Below are 23,851 nucleotides of genomic sequence, written 5' to 3' on the forward strand. Positions count from 1 at the left end.
ATCCAAAGTGCTATTCAAGCACGGATCAGTCAGGCTGTTCATGTCTCAGACTGAGTACCCATAATTAGCAAATACCTTTTAATATGGTCTTCAGTCATCCACCCATAAAAAAGAAATAAAAATACCACTTTCTCTTATAGGGGTATGTAAAAATAAATTATCTTGGGCCAGTGAAGTTCTTGGACAGTGTAAATAAGCCCATAGAAAAACACATAAGGAAATGAATAAATCTCTAGAGCCAGGTTTGAATAATGTGTGGTAAATAAGGCCTGAGGCCACACAGTGAACAATGAGCAGAAACCAGCATCTCAAATAGCTGCTCATTATGTGGGAATAATCCCTTCTGAGTGCAGTCTGAGATGGGGAACTGTGGAAAAAATATGATCATGTAATTAAGGGCTATAAAATAATGCAAAAGTACATGAGGGCTGAGAGAATTTCTCACAAGTAAACAGAATTGTGGCACTTCCTAATTCTTGACTTCACTTGTAGTCTGCCCTATTTGATATAAAGGGTTTTGTCTGTGTTTTACGGGTCCTGTCATGCTTTGCAGATTTATGTGCTGTGAGGTGGTGTTATCCTGGCCTTTCCATTTCAATCAAGCGTTGCCATTTCATGTAGTTGGAGATCAGCTAATTGTAGGTAGTCAAAACCTGCTCATCTTACAGATTATGTATTCCACAAGTTGTAGTCTTCACTGAGGTACAGATTTATGTGCGTGAAAAAGGTAGATCTGACCCTGTAATTTGCTGTCATGAGCAAAACTGACACCTAGATGCTGCCGTTCTTAACAGTCAATGAACTAAGGATATTTGAGATCTTGCAACATGCTAACACTAACTGAAACAATAAAAGACCAAGTAATTTTCCCCTGAAGAAACACACAAGAGAGGAGAATGTTACAAAGGCTATGAAATTACTTTAAAAGTTTTTACTGTAATGAGTGGAGGAAGGATGACAAAGCTTAAGTTCCCAACGAAAGTGTGCAAATATAATGCTCAAGAACACTTGATTTTGAGTAACCACAATTTGGTGTGTGTTTAAGAACAAATATATGACGACTGTAATGCTAATGGAGGTAGTGTTAAAATCTATAAAGCTGAGAAACTGAGTGCTAATAATGCTGGGATAGTCAATGTCCAAAGTTAATATGGGCATGTATTATATTCCCAGGGCATGTCTGGTGCCTGTTAAATTCCAAAGAATGTTAGAAAGAGTTTGAGAAGTGGAGCTGTGATGTGTACCCCTGACATTTTGTTTGTAGGAAGCGGAGTTGTCTACTGCAAATGTCTAAGAAATGTACCATAAAACCTTTTTTTCTCACAGATTTTGCCCTTCTCTTCCCTATTCACAATCTCAAGTACTAGCAGAATTCATTGACCTGTTTAGGTTGTAGAACATGATGCCTCTTTCAAGGATGGTTAGTATCATTTTTGGCCAGTTGATGACTTGAAAAAGCACTGTTTCCTGTGCGATGGAGATAATGTTTCCTTCTGGAAATTAAGTAAGCCAAACCTATGATGGAGTGGGCCCAGAAGAGGGCCACAAAAATGATCACAGCATCTCTGCTACAATGGCAGGTTGAGGGAACTGGAGTTGTTTAGCCTGGAGAAGAGGAGTCTCTGGTCTAGCAGCAGCCTTTCAGAATCTAAAGGGGACCTACAAGAAGGATGGAGTGAGACTGTTTACAGAGGCCTGTGGCGACAGGATGAGGAGCGATGGCTTCAAATTACAGAATGGTAAATTTGGACAGGATGTTAGGAACAGGTTCTTCACTATGAGGATGGTGGAACACTGGAATATTCAGGGAGGTGGTTGGGGCCCTATCCCTGGAGATACTCAAGGTGGGATTCGACAGGGCTTTGGCCAGTTTGGTCTAGTTGAGGATGTCTGGCCTGACTGCATGGGGATTTGAACTAGGTGACCTTTGGAGGTCTCTTCCAGCCCATTCTATGATTCTGTCAAACACTTTTTAACTATACAAGAGACTGAATGAGTGTTCTTTGTGCAGTGGTTTAACTGTTCACTTTTAACAGTTTCATCAGACAAATGTATAGTTTAAAGAGCACAGAACAAAAAGTCATGCCAGGGTAATCAAGAGCAGGAACCCTGGGAAAAATCCCCCTAGGCAGGGCTTGGCACTACTGGCCAAAGGAGACAGGAAAGGGCAATTAAAAAAACCCAACAATCTGTTCTTGTAGTGGTCAGACAGCAAGATGCAGCACGTGTGCTGGGTGAGAGCCATCACTGAAAGCTGCTTTCCCCCGTGAGATATGCAGACCTGGGCCATCAAAGTAAACTAGGGCTGGGACAAACAGATGTTATGCCAGACACATCAGCAGAGCTGCTCTGTTTTGCATAGCACCTGATCTTACCTGGCATGCTTTATTCTTTGCTGAATCTCAGGGTGCAATATAACCATGATAAATGAATCCTAACTGCTCTGTTCTCCACATATGGTGCAACTCTGGGGCATTGCTTCTAACCTACACAAACAGCAAGCTGAGGCACAAGGAAGCATGTTGTGAGGTGCACAGCTCCTAAATGTGCAGCCTCAACCACAGGCCTCTGCTTCCCTTCAATAAGAGGCTGTGGGTCACTGCATTACCAAAGGGAATGGCCTTGCCCCACAGGTATCTTATTGACAGAGTTAGGTGGTGTTAGTGCCCCAAAACTGATGTTCTGGAAAGTGTCCTAAGGCATATCTGCATAATGGGCACTCTGCCTTCTGGAAAACCAGCTTTGGACAGAATGCAGAAAATGAACCTGTTCACGTGGGCTAGTGGGAGTGCAGGCTCAGGCCTTGGCATCGCAACAACGGCGTGTGACTGAAGGGTGTGATCCTAACCGCACTGAGAGGCATGCAAGCCAGACCTCTCTGCAGACCTGCCAAGCAGAAAATGTTTATTTGCTGCTTTGGATCCATGATCTAGGAGGAAAGAATAAAAGTGATTTAACCTCCAACGTGAGGAAAATCACCTGACTGAGCAGATGACAAATAAGACAGAGGGCGTTGTTTTGCCTGGCCAGGAGAGATGTGAAAACGAAGGTGAGGCACAGGATCAGGCTTGGTAATTATTATTTATTATTAATTTTCAAATTTTTCCCTTGCTTGAAGTAAAGATTTCTCTAGCTGTCTGGGTTTATCCGTGACATTGACTCTGTCTTTGAGATGGGGAGCACCCTCTGGTGGTTAAGGATAACCTGACGTTTCCCTGGATTGGCACCCATCATGCCCACAAGCCGGGACTTAAGCTGAGTGGGAGGCAACGCTGACTTTTTGTCACTGCTGGTATGTGTGTTTGGGGCATAAACACTGACTTTCTAGCCCAAGAATCTGAGCTGACCTCTTGGGAATCTTTATTTGCCCTGTGAAAGGGTGCAAGATATGTGTACTCTCTGCTCTGCTGTTTGGTCATAGCTCACGTTCAGCCTTTTCTTGCTTTCTCCTAGTGAGAACACAAGCAAAGCTCAGTTTGCTTCATTAATTCCCAGTGGACACAAAATCTGTCCCTGGCTCGCTCTCTAGCGACTCCTGTTTCCTGCCTCTTCTCTTGCTTCTGTAAGCACTAGTCTTGCACCCAGAGATTTCCCCAGCCCAGCTCTGGCAGGATTTGCTCTACTTAGGTGCTAAAGCCAGTCCAGTATAGTTCTTGCAGGGAGCACAGGAATTCAGCTCAGGTTTCCCTTCTTCCCTAAGTGGATTAACAGGTTGAGGGAATCGTCTCTGCCTGCCTGACTCAATCTTCATTAGCTAACATGTTTTGCCAGCCATAGTTACGTCCTGGTCTGGAGAGCTGTTTGACAGGAGTGGATTCTGGCCTTAGCCTCCCACAAAGACTGTTCTGTCTTCTGAGAAGGTTTATTGATAGCAAGGCTTTGTGGGCTGGGATGGAGAGCAGGAAGGCTGCATCTTTGCTCTATGTAGTGTTCATTTTACAATAACTAATCTACATCTTCTGTTGGCTGAGAGATCTGCACTCCTGTGTAATGCACACAGTGTACCAGTCAGGAACCATTCTGCATCTCTGAATGTGCCCTTGTGTTTTGTTATTTTCCCTTTGTGTTTTCCACCCAAGGGGGGATCCTGAGTATATTGAGATGTCCCTGAAACTTCCATTTGTTGGCCTCCATTTCTGGATGCCCTTTCTTTTGTATTTGTAGGCAGCCAATTTGAATGTAGTATTTCCTAACAAGCTGTATGCACAAGCAACTGACCCTACCTCCTCAGCTGCTTCTCTCTGCTGCTTCATGATAGCTGTTAATGGGTGTTGCACCCTTGCACAGTCATCTATTCCACATGTTTTGCTGTTTCGTCTGTCCTGAGAAGAGCTTTTCTACACAAGGAAGCTGTACGTTTCAAACTACATTGATTTTATAACAATTAATTTAAGCTAGTGAAAATCTGAACTGTGGATGTTCTCCTGCCAGTTTGAGAATGCCTCATTTCTGCTCATTAGATGTCTTAACAGGTTTAATTTCAGTAGTAATGCCTTTTTCACCATCTTATGTTAATCTCTTTACAATTGTACCTTGACTTACTCTGCAGTGACATTCTCACACAAAGAAAGCCTGTGAGGAGAGGAGGTGGACATGGCATCGCTAATACCAAATGCCACTGGGGGCCAGTTCTGCCCAGCTGTAAGGAGGCATTTGGTATCTGTGCAGAGGTCTTGAATGTACCTTAGCAGGAAGCAGAGGCCTCCTCCTGGCTGTCAAATGCATGTAAGTGGTACAGATGAAACTTTGTATTTCTACAAAACTGAGAATCTGCAAAAGCACAGAGATTGCTACAGAAATTATCATGACTGAAAAATCTCAATGGAAAGAGTTTCAGAAGTAAGCAAATGTTCTGGTTTTGTAACCTGACCATTGTGGTGGGGGGAAATGGTCTGCCAAGCTATGAAAGAAAAGTTGACTGGCCGAGAACAGAGTCACAATGGACTTTTTTTGTCTTCTAGCAACTTGGAAGAGGAATGAAAAAGGCAAATGAGCATGAAGGGGCAAAGGACACTACACACTCTGAAGGATATCAGAACCTAAAGCTGTATTTAGCAAGTTAGGGGATGAATGCAATTTCCCAAACAATGGCTGTTAAAGCACACAAATTAATAACCCCGAACACTTATGAACTAGAAGTGTATTTGGTTTGGCTCTGTGAAGATTTTTCAAGCCACAAGTCAATGGCCAAAGCAGAACAACTCCCCAGAGTCCTGGGTTGCCTGTGCTCTAGCTCCCTGGGCCATGCAGTTTGCTCTGGAGCAGTTCCCTGCAGGGTTAATTTGCTATCAGTATTTGATGATGCTCTTCCCAGAGTGAGAAACAAAGGTTACACAAATTGCAAAAATGCAACTTGTCTCCAAGCAGGCAGTGAAGGAAATTTCTTTTGAGAGATCAAATAAGACCTGTTTCACTGAATGGAAAATTGGTAATTTTTAATGCTGCTCTTTGTTTGAAGAATCATTGACTGAGAGATCAAATCTGGTTTTATATATTTACAAGTAGCAGAAATCACTGTTATGTATGGGGAGGAGTGGACTGGGGAGCAGGCAGTCTGAGTTAGGACTCACCAAAACACTCTTGCCCTTAGATTTTTGTGCCTTTTTGATGTTGAGGCTACTTGGGATCACTGATCTCAATGAAGGTGATACTCTGCTGTTCTTCAGTCCTTACCTTTTCAAAGATTTCCCAGAGCACCTTATGCATTAATGAGTTATTTTGCTACCACAACTGGTTTTGCAGGAGCTTTAATGGCATGAAACAATGTACTGATTTGAGACCAGAACTGAAGAAGAATATTGTTGCTGGGCAATAACACAAGATACACTAACAGAGGCAGAGCAGGAATAAAGTAGTAATGTTGAATGAGATGTGTCTGAAGCAGTAGTTCACTATCTGCTCCTGCCCTTTTCATCTCAATCTCTGGCATCAGTAATAAATTGCAGGGAGACAGGAACCGACACAGTGCAGGCTGTACTGCTCACATAATCTGTTCATTCCTCATCACTGACCCTTTTGTAACACTTTTGCGGCATCTTCCAGTGAAAAATTCTGGTGGTGTTTGATAGTTTGCAAGCTCTGATTCCTCTTTGTGGCCCTCTAAGCAAGGCCAGAACAAGATGATAGTTGCCAGAGCTGTCTGTTTCAGCAGATTCTTCTGTCTCTACAACTCTTCCCTAGCTAGTGGTAAAGATCAACTCAAAATACTGAAGGCAATCTATGATTTTAGGGAATAAGTCCTTTTCATCCTCTAATTTGAGGTAAATACAAAAAATGGCATCATGAAAGAGAGTACTGCATCTTGAAAAGGAACTCTTGGTACAATATTGAGGATTCCATATTTCCATGCTGACTTATTCAATTCACATATTTCCTTTTATTTAATCTTGAAGTCCTTCCCTCCTCCTTAAGTTTAAAATTTTTAGATGAGCTTTGGTTGTAGACTAGATTGATGTGCTTTCTGTGCAGTTAGAAGCTGGTTGCATGTAACTTCAGGGCTGCTTTATCAGCTGTGGATTGAATTGAGGATGTCTACTGGGAGTTTCAGGTCTTGGTTTTCTCATTGGAGGTCCTTCTATCAGGCAGGTCTGTTAAATGCTTGCCGAGTCCCTAGAGACACTTGATCTGTGTTTAAAGGGAAGCAGCTGAACCATGAGAAGAGTGAAACAGCATGTACTGAGGCACTGTTGCTCTGAAGGGATCTTGCTGCAAGCTGTGCAAAGCTTGCATGGCAATTTGGGTGCTTGGTGCACTGTATATGTTTTATCCCAATAGAGACCTGTGTGATGCTCTTTCTGGCCTTTCCTGTTCTGAGAAAGACAAGTTGATGGTTCCTGGATGCTTTGGGCATGAACTGTTTAACTCTCCTGAGGCCAGGCAGGAAAACCTCTAGAGGATGCCAAACAGAACCTGCCTGCTGCTTCCCACTCCTCTTAAAGCTTCCCTGGTGGAGATACCCGCTCAGGGAGAGCAGGAAGTCCATAAATAAATAATTCTCTCTGTCTCTCCTGATCAGCCCAAGCAGCTGTGATTGCTCCTAAATGCCTGGGTTGCTTTCTTCTTAATGGCTTTTAAACCAATTTCACCCTCATCTGATGACCCCACTTCTTTTCCTCTTTTTAGAGGAAGTTTCTTCTTTTAGAGAGATGATTTTGGGGAGTATTTATATTGCATCAAGAGTTCTGGCTGAGGCAAAAGAGTATAGTAGTGAAGCTACCGTTCACTGGTTCTACCAGACTCCCTCATGCCTTATTCTGACAAACCTCTAAGAGGTGCTTCCCAAAGTGATTCAGCTAGCATTGACCCTTCCTTGAGAACACTGGATGCATGTGGTGCCCATGGACATCCCACAAACATTTAATAACTCTTGCACCTCTCTAAGACGCTGCACTTTTTTGGATATGTTTTACTGTTGGGAGGTATCCGAGTGCTTATCCTTTGTCCCATAGTGTGCAGTTAAAAGTTTGGAAACACAAGTTAGTGGTGCAAGCTCTCTCTTGTCTATTCATCTGACCCACTGCATCTTGTTAATGGGTATTTAGGGCTTATATTGGTTCTCTTGTACTTTATACAAGCTGTTGTAGCTATACACATAGCATATATTTAGTCAAAATGGTTTGTATTTTGTGCAGCCCCTGGAGAGACATTTATTGCTCATCTGATGAGTTTGTCTATGCAGAATATCCTGTACTTCTGGAAGTAATAGTAGTGCCTCAGTAGAGAGAATTAGCTACTGGACAGTAAGGCATGCAAAACATATTCTGAGTAACAGTATCACAGTATCAACAAGGTTGGAAGGGACCTCATAAATCATCAAGTCCAACCCTTTACCACAATTCTCAAGGCTAGACCATGGCACCAAGTGCCACGTCCAATCTTGCCTTGAACAGCCCCAGGGACGGCGACTCCACCACCTCCCTGGGCAGCCCATTCCAGTAGCCAATGACTCTCTCAGTGAAGAACTTTCTCCTCACCTCGAGCATAAATTTTCTCTGGTGCAGCTTGAGGCTGTGTGCTCTCGTTCTGGCGCTGGCCACCTGAGAGAAGAGAGCAACCTCCCCTTGGCCACAACCACCCCTCAGGTAGTTGTAGACAACAATAAGGTCACCCCTGAGCCTCCTCTTCTCCAGGCTAAACAATCCCAGCTCCCTAAGCCTCTCCTCGTAGGGCCTGTGCTCAAGGCCTCTCACCAGCCTCATCGCCCTTCTCTGGACACGCCCAAGCATCTCAATGTCCTTGCTAAAGTGGGGGGCCCAGAACTGAACACAGTACTCAAGGTGTGGTCTAACCAGTGCAGAGTACAGGGGCAGAATGACCTCCCTGCTCCTGCTGACCACACCATTCCTGATGCAGGCCAGGATGCCACTGGCTCTCTTGGCCACCTGGGCACACTGCTGGCTCATGTTCAGGCAGGTATCAATCAGCACCCCCAGATCCCTCTCTGTCTGGCTGCTCTCAGCCACTCCGACCCCAGCCTGTGTCTCTGCATGGGGTTGTTGTGGCCAAAGTGCAGCACCCTGCACTTGGAGCTATTGAATGCCATCCCAGTGGACTCTGCCCATCTGTCCAGGCGGTCAAGGTCCCGCTGCAGAGCCCTTCTGCCCTCCAACCCAGCCACATCTGCCCCCACTTTACAACACTGGTCAGGTGTCCTCTGTGATGTGTACCAGCACAGCCTTGTGTGGTTAGCAGGCCAATGATGGTCTCCCATAGTGCTGTAGAAAGAGGCAGTAACAGAGTTGAGTAGAATGAGACTGTCATGCCTATGATTATAATTCCAAATGGACTAATTCTACCCTAACAATCAAGGCTAATCTACATTTTTTGTTTGGTTTTAACCATAATGCTTGACCAATCAGTCTGATTACTCTCTTCATGAAATCAGCCTCTGGAAACAAAGTGGCCTCTCATGCTACTCTTGCCTGGTAGATTCTTCCTAGGAAGCAAGGCAGGACTCTCCTGGGTGCCATGCCATTGACTGTTTCACAGAGCTCTATACCCAAAAGAGTGACAGTCTTTCTCCCTTAGCATCTTCCTTCTGTCTAACTTTTTGGTATTTTGAAAAAGCAGTGAGTTTAGCAAGGAGAAGTGCTGTTTGCAAGCTGTCTGATTCTCAGGATAAACCTGGTAGCAACAACTTCTGGAAGTCAGCCTACCCTTTGCTGACTTGCTGATCACATGTGTTATGAAATACTGTGAAATGTAGAGGGGCAAAGTCTAAAAGATTGAGTACTACTGACTTCAGCTGACTGTAAATACTTAATGGAACATTGGCACATTCAACAGAAGAGCACAGAAGGGAGGCACTGGTAGTCTTTGATCATCACTAAAATAGAGGCGTTCAATTGATGAGTAAAAGACTCAAACTAGATTTTACCTTTGTAAGCACTGTGAAGACCAAGGGGGCCTGTTGCTAGAAGGCTGCAGCATTGAAGTCACTCTCAGTTCTCATGAGACTGAGATTTGAGTTTGTCTTAACTGAAAAGTAATCTTTTCTAATGTTGCCACAGGAAAAGTGAAGCTGGGAACATGTGACTTTGAAACACGAAGGCATTTTGGCTGAAATCCAGTGATGCATGTTCAGGTCCATCAGAAGGCAGCTTTATCACTTCCTGCAACTGCCTCTGTGCCTGGATCTCTTAGATACTGCATAACAGCAGCAGTAGTGAGCTAGTGGTGCTTCTTTCCTTTGCATAGAAAAACTCTTTTCCTGATAACCAGCATCTATATCCTTGTGAGCATCTACACTCTTGAAATCCTATGTACCTACACTGTGTAGCTAAAGCAGACATGGTCCTGAGTTGCCCTGCCTCTTCTAAACGACAATTTGTGACATAGGCAAGAATTGTTTTTCATGTTCTTTTTCCATTTCTTGTTTGAAAAAGTACTACAAAACCATGATAATTTATGGTCTGTAAGCATAAGGTTTGAATGTTAATGTTTTTTAGACAGAATAGTGGTTTCCTGACATGTTTTATTGCAGGTGTCTAAATGAGATACAGTTGATGGAACCTGGAAGTTGGTGAGATGCTCGGGATAGGGTTTGTTGGCAAAAGTGTCTAACCAAAGAATTTGTCACACCAACTTGCCCTTTTCCAGAAAGTGAAATAAATGTAGTTCAAGTAAATTCAGGAGAGAGTTGTGAATAAAATCCATGTTGTGTTTCTACCACTAAAGTTAGTACAGAACAAATCTTCAAGATGGACATGTACTTAACCAAGCTGTTTGGAGATACAGAGCACAGGAGACTTGCAGTTGTTGTGCTGCTGACACAGTGTGCCAGAAGGAAGCCAGCCTCTGTCATGTCTTGCTCTAGCCAAAACTCATAGCTTCTTAATGGAATATTCTAAGGCTGGAGAAGGTGACCAGCAGAGCAGTCCTGATCGTCTGGTGGTGTCTGCTTTCTTCAGACCGTTGTGCATCAGGTTTCCTAAGGTCACCTGGGACTTGCAGGTTCATCTCACTGTTAAGTACTTTTGCATAGATCCACTGTCAGTGATCTCCTCTGGCTTGGCTGACCTGATGAAGTCAATAGTCTTCTACTAACTGTGCCCAGATGAGGCCAGATGGAGGTTCCTGCAGGGAAATGAAGGTCTTTCATCCTTACTTTTTTCCATCCAAGCTTACAAGGGATAAAGAGTTTTTTCACTGCTTTGCTTCTTTAAAACCGCCTACATCCCTTTCCATTAAGTACTCTGTTACCTACTCAGAGAGCACAGAAAAAAGAAACTGCACATTTATCCACTGTTTTGTGCTATGTCATAGTATTCAGACTGCAAAGTCAGGGCCACTGCAGCCACCCCATTTTTGTTGCTGAGAAACAAGTTACCTTGTTTGTGTTTAGATTCTTGTTTCAATAGCAGACTTGGAAAATTTACTGTTGTCTTCACTACCCAGCCCTCAGTGGCCATGCTCTCTAAAAGCAGTAACTCTAAAGCATTTCCTTTCCTAAATTTGCATTATCAGTGCACATGCCAAAAAATGTTTTAATTCTTTGCTTGCAGCATAACAGTAAATAACTGTTATTTCTCTTGACAAGACAGATGTTTCTTTTGATTGGTTCAGTGAGTAAGTAAGCTGGTACTGTGAATATTAGGGTCTGGAGGTGATTAGAATGCATGGACTTGGAATGCATGAGTTTGGAGAGGGAAGCAGCAAATCATTTCCCAAATCAGAGGAACAAATAAGCATTTCCTATTCTCCTGGCCTCTCTTCTTGTTCAAGTCTTGCAAAACAAGACTGAGGTAGGAAAGCTAAAGATTAAAAGATGCTGTTTGACTCTTTGTCCTGTCTGACAGGAAGAACCACTATACTGGGAAAGCCATGCTTGTGATGCCTCTCTTCTAAAGGGTTGTCAATAGCTAAGCAGAGGGATTTCCAAGATTTGGTGATGCCTTGTGTTCCTTCCTTCCTCCTGGAGCTAAGCAAGTATCCCAGCTACTGCTCTGTGGATACCTGGGATCAGGGATTCCTTTATGCTTTGCTGCAATTTGGAAAGAGAATGGGAAATAGCAATGAGTGTGCTAGTAGGTATCAGTGTGAATCAAATCACTTTCCACCCCATGTCTTGGTCATGGTCTGCCTGACCACAGTGACACAACTGAGTTAGTGTAATACACTACAAGACCAGGTCAAAGTTTGGAGCAGAGTCACAGCTCTCTGTTGAAGTCCTTTAAACCTATGAGATTCATGTACCTCTGGAACTACCTGTCTCTTTTGAAGAAGATTTTTGTCTGCTTAGTTACACAACAGTTAGGCAAATGTTAAGAAGCAGATTGACAAAACACAAAACCAGACACGCTGCAGTATTCCTGGACAAGAAGTTCCTATCAAATACCTTATCTAACTGATGATGCAAGAGAGCAAAAGGAATAATCCAAATTATATCATTTCCTCTCTTGCCTCTGTTTCTTAATATCTTCCAAAATCTGGAAAACAATATTTCTCTTTATTGTCTTTATTCTTTCCTACTTGATAAAATGTTTTGTGCCAGCCTCTGATGCCCTGTTTTGAATTCTACATATCTTAGTGCTGTGACTTCACGTGTTTGTCTTAGTGCATGTATATGTCTGCGTGTGCACTTTCATCTAAGATGTCAGCAGGAATGTGTTCTACTCTGCAAGCAGAGTCCTGCTATTAATGCTGCAAAGACAAGAACAGGTGTAGAAGGACCCAAAACAGCACTGACCCTAAAAAAAATAGGGGTTATTGAAAGAAAGTCTTGACTCTTCATTGGCAGTGTAGGGACTATGTTTGCCTTATCTCAGGGCTCTTAACACTGTTGTATTCAAGCACAGAATTTAATGGAAGGTCATACTTTTGGGACAGAGAACTCTTATCCAAGGCAGAACAGTAAGGGTTAACTTGTATTCAGACTATTGCTCTGCTCGGATTGATTTGGGGCAAGTGACATAACCCCTTTATCATGTGATCTGGCAGTCTATAGGTTGGAAATTGTAGCACAGATGTTTTAAAGATGAAGCTTGCAGTATGTCTAAGGATGTTCAGGTGGGCAGTTGCTTTAAAATTAAAACTGCAGTGTGAAAACTATTCCCTGCCTAAGTGGATGTTGAGCTTCAGTAGTTATGGGTGTAATACCTTGTAGATAGAAGCATACAGTTCATAAGGCAAATGAGATTTTGAAGGGAAAAAAATCTACTGGAGTTTGGGAGAAAACAAGACATTGCCTTTGGTGGGAACAGCAAGCTCTTTTGTTTGAGTATATTTAGGGAAAATAGAAGAATAGCCACAATAAAGAATGCTGTTTTGTCCTCCTGCATAGAGTCTGTATCTGGGTTAGCTGTTTGCTGTGGAAGAGAAAAATGTGGGAGTAGTGAAAGCCTACCAGTGATGAGGGACCTATGCTCAGGAGACCTGAGTTTCTCTGCAGGGTTGTTAGCCTTGCAAAAGCAGAGGGATTAGGGCATGCAACATGGTGACTTGTGTGAAGGCCAAGCAGCATTATTAGCCTCAAAATGAAAGAGGTGTATTCTGAATCCACAACAGTAACCTCTCTGTAACTCATTTCTTTAAATGAGGTGGAGGCAGAGAAAGGTCTCTTGTTGTTGAACTCTTCTTTTTCTAGCAGACTCGATAAGAATGTGTCTCCACAAGTCTGTTCTGTCCAGTTTAGGACTTCAAATTATTATGTATGTTTTTTACCCTGTGCAGATACAATTTTGCTGACTTCCTTGTGAAAATACAATAACAGGGCCTTCATGAAAAGGGAAGAAAAAAAAAAAGAAAGAAAAAAATCCCAAACTCCCAAAAGTAACTAGATCTCTCCCTCTGCTGTATTTTACTTATTTACCCAAAAACAGCCTTATCAACAAGTGGAATCAAGTTTGTCTGGCATGATTTGCAGCTTACTGCTATATTAGACCAAATGAAATTTCTGTCAGTTAGCTTGCTGGAAGTTGGTCACTGTTCTATGATAAAAGAAAGTTAAACCAGATTAGTCATTAAAGGACGGGGGGAAATCTCTTAAGGTCTCTCTCTCTCTGTCATCTCTTGGAAGAGCCAGCAGAAGCAGAAAGACCTGTGTTTGCAATTCTTGCTTTCTTTTTGGAGAAGAGGACTGCATGTCTCAAAGAACTGGTACTGCCCATAGATCCACCTGACTGTGCTTTCTTCGAGGCTAACATTGATGAAAAGCTGCTGCTCTGCGTTCAGACCAGATGTGAGGAGAACTGGTGATCACAAACGCTAGAGGCTGCTTTATGAGAATTATCCCAATAGCTAGAGTGTCTGTGGGTATGCTCTGCTCAAAGGTCACAGGCTGTGTAGCCAAGACTGTTCCTGACACTTCATCCCACCCCCAACCCCCAGGTTGGATGTACAGTTCTGCTTTGTATTTGCCCAAACAGAGGTTTTGGCTTCCACATCTGCCAGCTTAATCCTACAGTCTTTTCTAACCTCATCTTGGTACTTTTTTGATAAACATACATTGGAAGGATGGCCATGCTGAGATCAGTGTTTCCTTCTTTACTCTTTGGGCTGAAAAGAAATTGGCTAATGCTAAGGGAAGAGGTTGGCAAGTGTTGTGTGCAGAGGAGCTTGCAAAAGATGAAGCCCTTTATAATTCCAAAATCAGCCTGCAGGATCAGTCTGCTTTCTTGGAATTTGAGGTTTGCAGATCAGGAGCAGCCAGCAGACACTATTTATTTCTATCCTAGTCAGAAAGGAAGAGCCAAGCCTCTGCACAGCTACTCTCAAGGCAGGGAAAGCTCTACTTGTCCATTTGCACTGGGTCAGAGAGATTAATGTCACATTTCTGCACCACTCTCTAAATACTCACCATACCCAGGCAGTCCTCTGTCAGCAGCAGCCCATTTCCAGAGTACAAACCCACCATTGTACTGCTTATGTCAGTTACTTCAGCCCTGTGGACCTTGTGCCAGGCAATCACATGGCTCCCAGCTTGCCTCACCTTAGCTAGGATGAAAAAGCATAAAATTAAGGCATCAGTGACTGGGAGAGCAGAACCTGCCTGCCAACCTGTTCCCATCCTGTCTCCATTCACTGAAAGCCCACACCAAAGCTAATATCTGCCCAGTCAGGATCCAGCCAGGGAGTACCTTTCTGGAGAAACTCACTACAAATGTCCTATCTGCTCTCAAACCATGTTCTGCCCAGGCCCAGACCCTTTGTGTCTCCACTGACCTCTCTTACTACTGTGCAGGAGGAATCTTCTTCGTGGGGCAACCAGGTCATCAGTGAATTCCTCTCAGATTTATGTTGGAAACACACTGGTGCTGGTTTTGTCCTTCTTGCCTCTGCTTGAGTCGGGTGTTCTACAGTGTGGTTGGTAAGATTCTTTGCTTATAATCTTGGGCCCTACTAATGCTAATGCCCCACTAAAGATCTTCTCTTCAGTCTCTTCAACATTTAAAGCATCTAGAGTTTTTCCTGGGCTAATATATCACTTTGGTATACAAAGGTGTATGTGTGCTATTAGTATTAATTCTGCTTCCTGGAAAGATACAGAATCTGAATTGAGTCATATGCAGCATCCAGGTAATCAGACCCTGCTGTACTCAGAACTGTGGATGAGTCTTCTCTCTCTCTCTCCCATTTTCTAAACTAATCTTGTCTCAATGACATCTTCACCCTAAAAGACCTCTGTTTTGACATACTTAAGCTGTCCTTATGCCTTAAGAATAGTCGATCAGAATCACGCAGCTTGTCACTGCATGGCCTAGGGACATGCTGGGCCATACCAGTATTTTGTATGGCATTTGTAAGATCTTGAGTAGAGCAGGTGGTAAGGAATTTGCATTGATAGACTTCAGTAAGACAAGAACAGTTTATATTGTTTGTGAATTTGACTGTTCCTCTTTGAGTATTCTCAAATTTCTACAAATATTGATTGTACAGAAAGTTTCGGCCTAATTTAGCCGGTCTTTATTGCTGTGCCATGCTTATGACTGAACCATACTGTATTTTCTTCTATGCTTTCTCTCCCCTCTCATATGAAAAGCTCTGGTCTGCCCTTTGCTTCTTATGGTGTTGTACACTCTTGCCTCAGTTAGATTCTGGCTTTTATATTATATTATACCCTCTTAGCTCCTACTTTTGTTCTTTTTGCTTGCCTGACATAACAGAATGAATCTTTATCCAGGTGTGTTTGTCCATATTTTCCTTTTCAAAAGGCCTCTAGTTCATCTTTATCTGTTAAGGATGTCTTTGTATGTTTGAGCAGTGGACACCTAAACATGAAGCAGAAGCCCAGCAACAGACAAGTGAGGTTTGCGTGAGTGCAGTTCGGAAGGTGGAGGGTAGGTGGTAAGGAACAAATAGACCTTGTGGGGCACCTCTGTGTGAGTCAGGCTTTCAGTGCAAAACTGTGTGTGCAGAGGCTTGCCTGCTTATATGGAGACAGATCTGCAGGCAAGTATGAGTGCGTCGCTGTATATTTCAGCAGAATGCCATGAGTGTGAGCGTTTGTATGTGGAACCATGAAGGTACACCAACTCTAAAGGCAGCCAGTACATACACAGGCAGAGGTTCATAAATGTGCCTATCATGAAGCTAGTTGTGTGTACCAATTTTCATGCTTGTAAAGGTTTCTGAGGGTCTGAATCTATACTTTCTCGTGCCTGGGTTGTTATCCCAAATGTCTGATTCTGATCTAACGTGCCAGGATTTATTCTGGTGTGGTTTCATGAACTACGCTGAAGTGTCACTTGACTTGCGCTGCTTTGAAATGGGACTCGGGTACTCCTCTGCAAGTGTGTTTTCAAGTTCTTGTGTGCGTGAGCAGGCTGGTGTCTGAGTGCAGTGACTGGGCCGTGTAAGGGTGAGACGCGATCTGTGCCGGTGCATACATTGCATAGATGTGGAGTCACGAACACTGTCTGTGACATGCATGTGCAAAGTGGCCCGCCGGCATGTGTTGTGCCGTGCATTTGCGCGGCTGGCCGGGAGACAGGAATCGGCGGCGTGCCCATGCGGGCTGCGAGCAGCTGCAAATAGTCCCTAGGGCACTCTGCGCCTCAAGGTTTTCATTAACTCTGAACTTCACAGCCGGTGCCCGGGGTAGGCTGTGGGTGAGAGGTGTGCTAGTTTGAAGCAAGCTGGAATGTTTTGGTAACAGAACTAGATAACGGGCAGTGAAATGAAAAACAATTGTGTCTACTTCTCTCACAGTCACGCTGAGAACTTTGGGAAGAAGAAAGACTTTTTCTCCATTTTGTTTCTCACTCTTGCTTTTGCCTTAGACCTGGTCACATCTCATTAACCCTGCTCCTACTAACCCTGCTCCCTAACCTCTTGGCTGCACCTCTTTTCTTCCTGAGAACTGGGGTAAGGTTGAGAGGGGCCGGGGGGAGGTGTTGGGGTGGTTTGAGAGCCCCTCCTGGGGACTCAGGTTTCTGGGAGGGGAGTTGTGCTTTCATATCGTTTATCCTTTGTATATTTCTGTATATAATTGTATATAACTGTATATATTGTAAATAGCTGCTTGTAAATTCTGCTAGCTGTAAATAAATTGCTTCATCTATATTCCCAGGGTCCGTCTGAGTTAGCTGGGGCAAATTCAAAAGTGTGGGGGGGCGGGGTAACCCCCAAACCATCACATTTTTAATTGGCGCCCAACGTGGGGCTCGAACCCACGACCCTGGGATTAAGAGTCCCATGCTCTACCGACTGAGCTAGCCGGGCAGGAGGAGGAAAGGGATAGTGGAGAGAACCGAATCTATTGGAATGTATTCATTAGGTGGCCTGGCAGTTCAAGAGTTCAGAAATACAGGGCTTTAGTTGACACAGGTGCTCAGTGTACTTTATTGCCATCTAATTGTAAGGGGACAGAGTCCATTTCTATCTTTGGAATCACTGGTGGATCTCAAGAGTTAACTAAGGTACAGGCTGAGATCAGTTTAACTGGTAAAGAGTGGAAGACACATACTATTGTAACTGGTCCTGATGCGCCTTGCATTTTGGGAATTGACTTTTTGAGACAAGGTTGTTTCAAAGATCCTAAGGGTCATAAATGGGCTTTTGGAATAGCATCTGTAGAGATTGAGGATGATAAATTGAAATTGTCTATTAGACCTGAACTTTCAGATGAATCTGCAGTTGTGGGACATCATGACATAGAGGACCTGGAAGTGCCAATTGCAACTCAAACTGTTCATCATAGGCAGTACAGAACTAACCGTGACTCTTTGTTGCCCATTCATCAGCTGATTCGTCAACTGGAGAGTCAGGCTGTCATCGAGAAAGCTCATTCACCTTTCAACAGTCCCATCTGGCCTGTGCGCAAACCTACGGGCGACTGGAGACTGACAGTTGACTTTCGTGCCCTCAACGAGGTGACACCACCCATGAGCGCAGCTGTGCCGGACATGCTGGAACTCCAGTACGAGCTGGAATCGAAGGAGGCTAAATGGTATGCAACCATAGACATTGCTAATGCTTTCTTCTCTATTCCCATAGCAAAGGAGTGCAGGCCTCAGTTTGCATTCACCTGGAGAGGAATCCAGTATCAGTTCAACCGTTTGCCTCAGGGGTGGAAACACAGCTCAACCATCTGTCACTCAGTCATCCACAATGCACTGGAGAAAGGTAAAGCTCCAGAGCACATCCAGTACATCGACGACATCATTGTGTGGGGCCAAACTGCTGAGGAAGTCTTCGAGAAAGGTAACAAAATCATTGACATTCTGTTGCAAGCAGGTTTTGCCATTAAGAGAGACAAGGTCAAAGGACCTGCCAAAGAAATTCAGTTTCTGGGAGTGCGGTGGCAGGATGGTCGCCGTTACATTCCTCAGGATGTGATCAACAAAGTCTCTACCATGGCTGTTCCCACTAGTAAGAAGGACACACTTTCTTTCCTTGGTGTGGTGGGATTTTGGAGACTACACATTCCTGGTTTCAGTCAGATTGTCAAACCTCTGCATGATGTGACTCGTAAGAGAAACAATTTTGAGTGGGGACCTGAACAACAAGCAGCCTTTGATCAGATCAAACGAGCGCGAATGGGTAATCTTGACCGACCTGGTCTGGTGGAGGTGATCACCAACTGGCCGGAAGGCACAGACTGTTCCAAACCTCCAGAGGAGAAAATAACTCGTGCTGAGGAAGCTCCTCCCTATGGTGATCTCTCTGATCAGGAAAAGAACTATGCTTTGTTCACAGATGGTTCCTGTCGTCTTGTTGGGAACAAGCGAATATGGAAGTCAGCAGTTTGGAGTCCAACCAGGAGAGTTACCGAAACGAAAGATGGAGAAGGAGAATCCAGTCAGTTTGCTGAGGTAAAAGCTGTTCAACTTGCTCTTGATGTGGCTGAACGTGAGAATTGGCCTATCCTTTACCTCTACACCGACTCGTGGATGGTAGCCAATGCTCTATGGGGTTGGCTGAAGGACTGGAAGAAGAATGGTTGGCAGAGGAAAGGAAAGCCTATTTGGTGTGCTGATCTATGGCAGGACATTGATGCACGGCTGGAGAGAACTCCAGTGAAGGTGCGGCACGTAGATGCACACATGCCTAAGAGCAGAGCCACTGAGGAACATCAACACAACCAGAAGGCAGATCAAGCTGCTAAGATTTCTCAAGTTGATACCAACTCTGAACTTGACATTGACCTTGATTGGAAACACCGAGGTGAGCTGTTCTTAGCTCGGTGGGCCCATGACTCATCTGGACATCAAGGCAGAGATGGAACATACCGATGGGCTCGTGATAGGTCAATTGACTTGTCCATGGACGCTATCACCCAAGTCATCTATGACTGTGACATTTGTGCTGCTATTAAGCAGGCTAAGCGAATCAAGCCCTTATGGTATGGTGAGAGATGGTCAAAGTACAAGTATGGTGAAGCCTGGCAGATTGACTACATCACTTTTCCTAGATCACGTTCTGGCAAGCAGTATGTGTTGACGATGGTAGAAGCCAGCACTGGATGGCTGGAAACCTATCCAGTTCCACATGCTACTGCACGTAACACTATTGTTGGTTTGGAGAGACAGATCTTGTGGAGACATGGAACTCCAGAGAGAATCGAGTCAGACAATGGTACTCATTTCAAGAATAATCTTGTGAAAAACTGGGCCAAAGAGCATGGTATTGAATGGATCTATCACATACCCTACTATGCACCAGCTTCAGGGAAGATTGAACGCTACAACGGTTTGCTGAAAACCACCCTAAAAGCCATGGGGGGTGGAACTCTGAAAAACTGGGACAAACATTTAGCACAAGCTACTTGGTTGGTAAATAGTAGAGGTTCAGTAAACAGAGCAGGACCTGCACAATCAGATTTGGTCCAAACAGTAGACGGTGATAAAGTTCCTGTTGTGCGTGAAAAGAATCTGTTAGGGAAAACTGTTTGGGTATTTTCTCCTTCGGGCGAAGGGAAACCTGTCCGAGGGGTGGTTTCTGCTGAAGGTCCTGGTCATACATACTGGGTAATGCAGGAGAATGGTGAAATCCAGTGTATTCCACAGAGAAATCTAACTTTAGCTGAGAGAGTTTAAATTCAAGTTGTTAGGAGTTTTCTGTTCTAGGTAACATCGGCGCCCAACACTGAGAGAATCTACGATAGAATCTACAGTACGTGAGCACGAACCCAACATCACCTGGGAGTCCCTGTTCTGAGCTTTTGAATCACCTACATCTGATTGAAGTGTGAACTGAATTGTATATATTGGTTTAGTGTAAATATTGGTTTAGATTAGATTGGATAATTCTCGGCGATACTCTGAGCGAAGTAGACAAGGGGTGGATTGTGCTAGTTTGAAGCAAGCTGGAATGTTTTGGTAACAGAACTAGATAACGGGCAGTGAAATGAAAAACAATTGTGTCTACTTCTCTCACAGTCACGCTGAGAACTTTGGGAAGAAGAAAGACTTTTTCTCCATTTTGTTTCTCACTCTTGCTTTTGCCTTAGACCTGGTCACATCTCATTAACCCTGCTCCTACTAACCCTGCTCCCTAACCTCTTGGCTGCACCTCTTTTCTTCCTGAGAACTGGGGTAAGGTTGAGAGGGGCCGGGGGGAGGTGTTGGGGTGGTTTGAGAGCCCCTCCTGGGGACTCAGGTTTCTGGGAGGGGAGTTGTGCTTTCATATCGTTTATCCTTTGTATATTTCTGTATATAATTGTATATAACTGTATATATTGTAAATAGCTGCTTGTAAATTCTGCTAGCTGTAAATAAATTGCTTCATCTATATTCCCAGGGTCCGTCTGAGTTAGCTGGGGCAAATTCAAAAGTGTGGGGGGGCGGGGTAACCCCCAAACCATCACAAGAGGGAAGGGGAGCGTGCCCTCCTTCAGTCACACCGCTGCGATCGTTCCCGCGGTGGGACCGAACTGGCGCTGCGATTTTGTGCCACCCGCGCTGCTGGCGGCCTCGTTTTCCCAGCTGCAGTGCCAGGGTCATCCCGGCTTGCGGCCCGCACTGCACCCCGAGGGCACAACTCCTGTAGCCCTGGCCCAGGACGCTCCACCGCCCGTCCCGGGGAAGCGCAGCGCCTGCCGGGGCTGCGCGGAGCCGCCGAGCGCGCTGCGATGCCGGTGCCGGGTCCGGCAGCCCCCCCGGCCGTGCCTCCCCCAGCCGTGCTCCAAGCCCAGCCCCTGCGCGGGAGCCAATAGCCGCTCTGCCGTCTCCATCCGTCTCCCGGCGTTAAAGCTACAGCGGGGCTCGGGGCGGCGAAATCCCCCGTGGCCGTGTCCTGCGCGCCGCCCGCCTCCTGCCGCCGTCAGTGTGTCCGCACGCGAGTGTGGGAGCGGAGCGGCGCGGCGCTGCCTGCCCCGCCGCCGGGCTCGGGCCGGCTCGTCTTCCCTCCGCTCCCCGCCCTTCCTGCCCGCTGCAGTTTAGTTGTTCTCTGGTGTTTTTTCTTTCTTTTCTGTTTCTCTTTCTTTCTTTTTTCTTTTTTTTTTTTTTTTCTCCTCCAACCGGGAATGCTCAAACGGGACTGATGGACATTTCCGAGCTGTGCATCTCCGACCCGCTCGGCTACCACAACCAGTGAGTGCGCCGGGTCGGGGCAGGGCGGGCCGGGGGCGGGCTGGGACCGACGCTGCGTCCCGCTGCGGGTGGGACGGGGCAGCGACCCCGCAGTGCCGCTGCCTGCCTGCCGCAGAGCTGCTGTCTGCCTCTCGCCCCTCGGGGCACCGCCGGTGCCTGGCAAGCGGGCAGGTGCGGCAGAGTCGGCGAAGCGGCGCTCGGCGGGTCGGTGTGCTGGTGCGTTGCTGTCTTGCCCTGTAACTTCTCCCTCTAATGTTTCGTCTCCTAGGCAGAGGCAGCTAACAGTGAGCACTGACAGTCCCTTCTGCGCAGTTTTACTTCCCGTCTGTGCTAGGATTTTTATTGGATGAATTACTAGACGTTTATGAAGAGGTGCACATATAAAATTACACAAATTAGTTCCATTAAAGTACTGTCTTTTATTTTAGAAGTCTATTTTTTTTTACCTGTAGTGTCCTATAGAAATTCAGTTTCTCACAGTTTACTGTTTGGATAGCCTGCCCGGGGAAAGAGTGGCAAGCAGACATCCCGAGCTGGGACCAGTGGCTGATACCTAAGCACCTGCTACTGTTCTTTGTATTCCGAAGTGGGCTGTGCCTGGTAATGCTGTGTTTAAAATCACTTAGTATGTTAAGTTTGGTTAGATCCTTTTGGGGAAGTTAGGAAACAAGGCAAAATCTCGGCATTTGCATCCAGCTGACTGGAGCAATTAGTTTTAAATGCATTTCTCCCCTCCAATAAACCTCGTCGAGTGGAGTCCCCTTTTGTGTCTTTGCATGTTAATCTATGTGTCGCGCAGGTTCAGTAGTGTCATCAGAGGTGGGAGTGAAGTAATTTTTCCTATATCATTGCTCTTGTTTTAAGAACACATTGTACTTAGTAAAATTAAAACAATTGAAACCAAACAAACCCCCCACAGTGTTTTTACCCCTCTTTCCTCATTACTGCTGTCTTTTATTTGTCTTTCTGTCTCTTGTTCCCTGATATTCCATCTGTCCTTACACTCATTTCTTCTTTCTTTAATCCCCTGCTTCCAGCAGTTTCATTAAAATGAGACTTAGTATTGTTAATAGAAATTAATAATCCAACCCATGTGATGTTCTTTTCCCCACTGGTGCTTCACTTGTGGCTGCCTCATTTTGAATTAAAAATAAACAAACAGTTTCTTAAGGGAAATATATTCTGTATGCTGCAGGGAGTTTTTTAATATTAAGGCAAAAATAGAAAGTGCCCTCACCTTCATTAAAAACAAACCAAAACACCTCCACCCCCAAAAAAACACCAACAACCAAAATGCCACAATCAAAAGCTAGACCTTCATCATTTAGTATACTTTCTCTTAAGTTTTTTTTTTACTTCTGTGTTTTCTACTTTTGGAATTGAGAAAAGGAACTCCCACAACGTGAAAATAGTAAGAAATTATCTGCATGATGTATTACTGTTCACCCTTCATATTTTTCCGTCCGCTCTCAGACAGCTGTCAGTAACGTCAAGTGCACCTTACCCTTATTCGCAACTCTTTGGCCACTGAGTAGACAGATGAAGATGGCCCTGAGGGAAGTACCACAGAGCCCCTACAGCTTTACAGTAGACAGAGAGTGCTGCTTTTTGAGATGACAAACTGTTAGAGAGCTCTTTGTTTAGAGAAGTGCTTGACTTGATGCTGTGTGCCAACTAACCTCTTTAACGTTGTTGAGGTTGGTGACAAAAGAGAAGCATAATTAAAAATGTTTCAGCCTCTATTTTTCAAACTCTTTATTATTTTTTTAATTAAAGGAGTACAACAATGCAAGGAAATACAGCTAAATCTGGAAAAAGTTAGAAGTAAAAGATAGTGGAAGCCTTTAAAAGACAGTATATTTAAAGGTATATGTACAGTGGGTCAGGTACTGGTTTGATTTGCATTCTAGTTTTTCTAAAGTTAGATTTCCAGTTACATTATTGCAGCTGAAGATAAAAGTTGGCCCAATATATATCCTTTTAACTACTTTTTTTTTCTCCCACTGTAACACAATTATATTAAGATATGAAGTAAATACAAGTATTACTTTTGTGCCTGTATCACTACCTAGCTGTGTGAACTTATTCTCCTTGTACTGATTTACTCTCCTGATTGTTAGCCATTGAAAAGATATTAGTAGTTATTTTGTCTTTAAAAAAAAAAAAAAAACACAAAACCAATGACTGTTTTTAATTGTGTGGTCATTTTTTTTTTTGGCAAGTTCAATCTTAAATTAGAAGTGAATTTAAAAATATTGCAAACTGCCTGTTCTTCTTTATTTGTTTGTTAAGCTATAGGAGAAAATAGGAAGAGGAGTAGAATGTAGGAAGGGAAGTAGATGTAGTGACTCAATATATGAGCCGTACAGTTACCTGGAATC

General features: G+C 44.3%; 1 protein-coding gene and 1 non-coding gene across 6 annotated transcripts in view; one reads left to right on the forward strand and one right to left on the reverse strand.

Annotated features, from left to right (window-relative positions):
- Nucleotides 1–23,851, forward strand: part of ESRRB (estrogen related receptor beta) — a 142,913-nt gene that overhangs the window by 37,589 nt on the left and 81,473 nt on the right. Inside the window, exon 1 of one of the 5 annotated variants that reach the window (XM_064150271.1) lies at nucleotides 21,421–21,470. The exons of the other annotated variants lie outside the window; for them this stretch is intronic. Within the exon in view, the coding sequence (XP_064006341.1) occupies nucleotides 21,421–21,470 (50 nt within the window). Of the gene's footprint in view, nucleotides 1–21,420; nucleotides 21,471–23,851 lie in introns of those variants that run through there. 5 annotated transcript variants of the gene reach the window in all.
- On the reverse strand, nucleotides 17,088–17,160 carry TRNAK-CUU (transfer RNA lysine (anticodon CUU)). Its single transcript has one exon. It is a non-coding gene; the product is annotated as a tRNA-Lys (tRNA).

Source organism: Pogoniulus pusillus, chromosome 1, assembly GCF_015220805.1.
Source record: "Pogoniulus pusillus isolate bPogPus1 chromosome 1, bPogPus1.pri, whole genome shotgun sequence".
NCBI lineage: Eukaryota > Metazoa > Chordata > Aves > Piciformes > Lybiidae > Pogoniulus > Pogoniulus pusillus.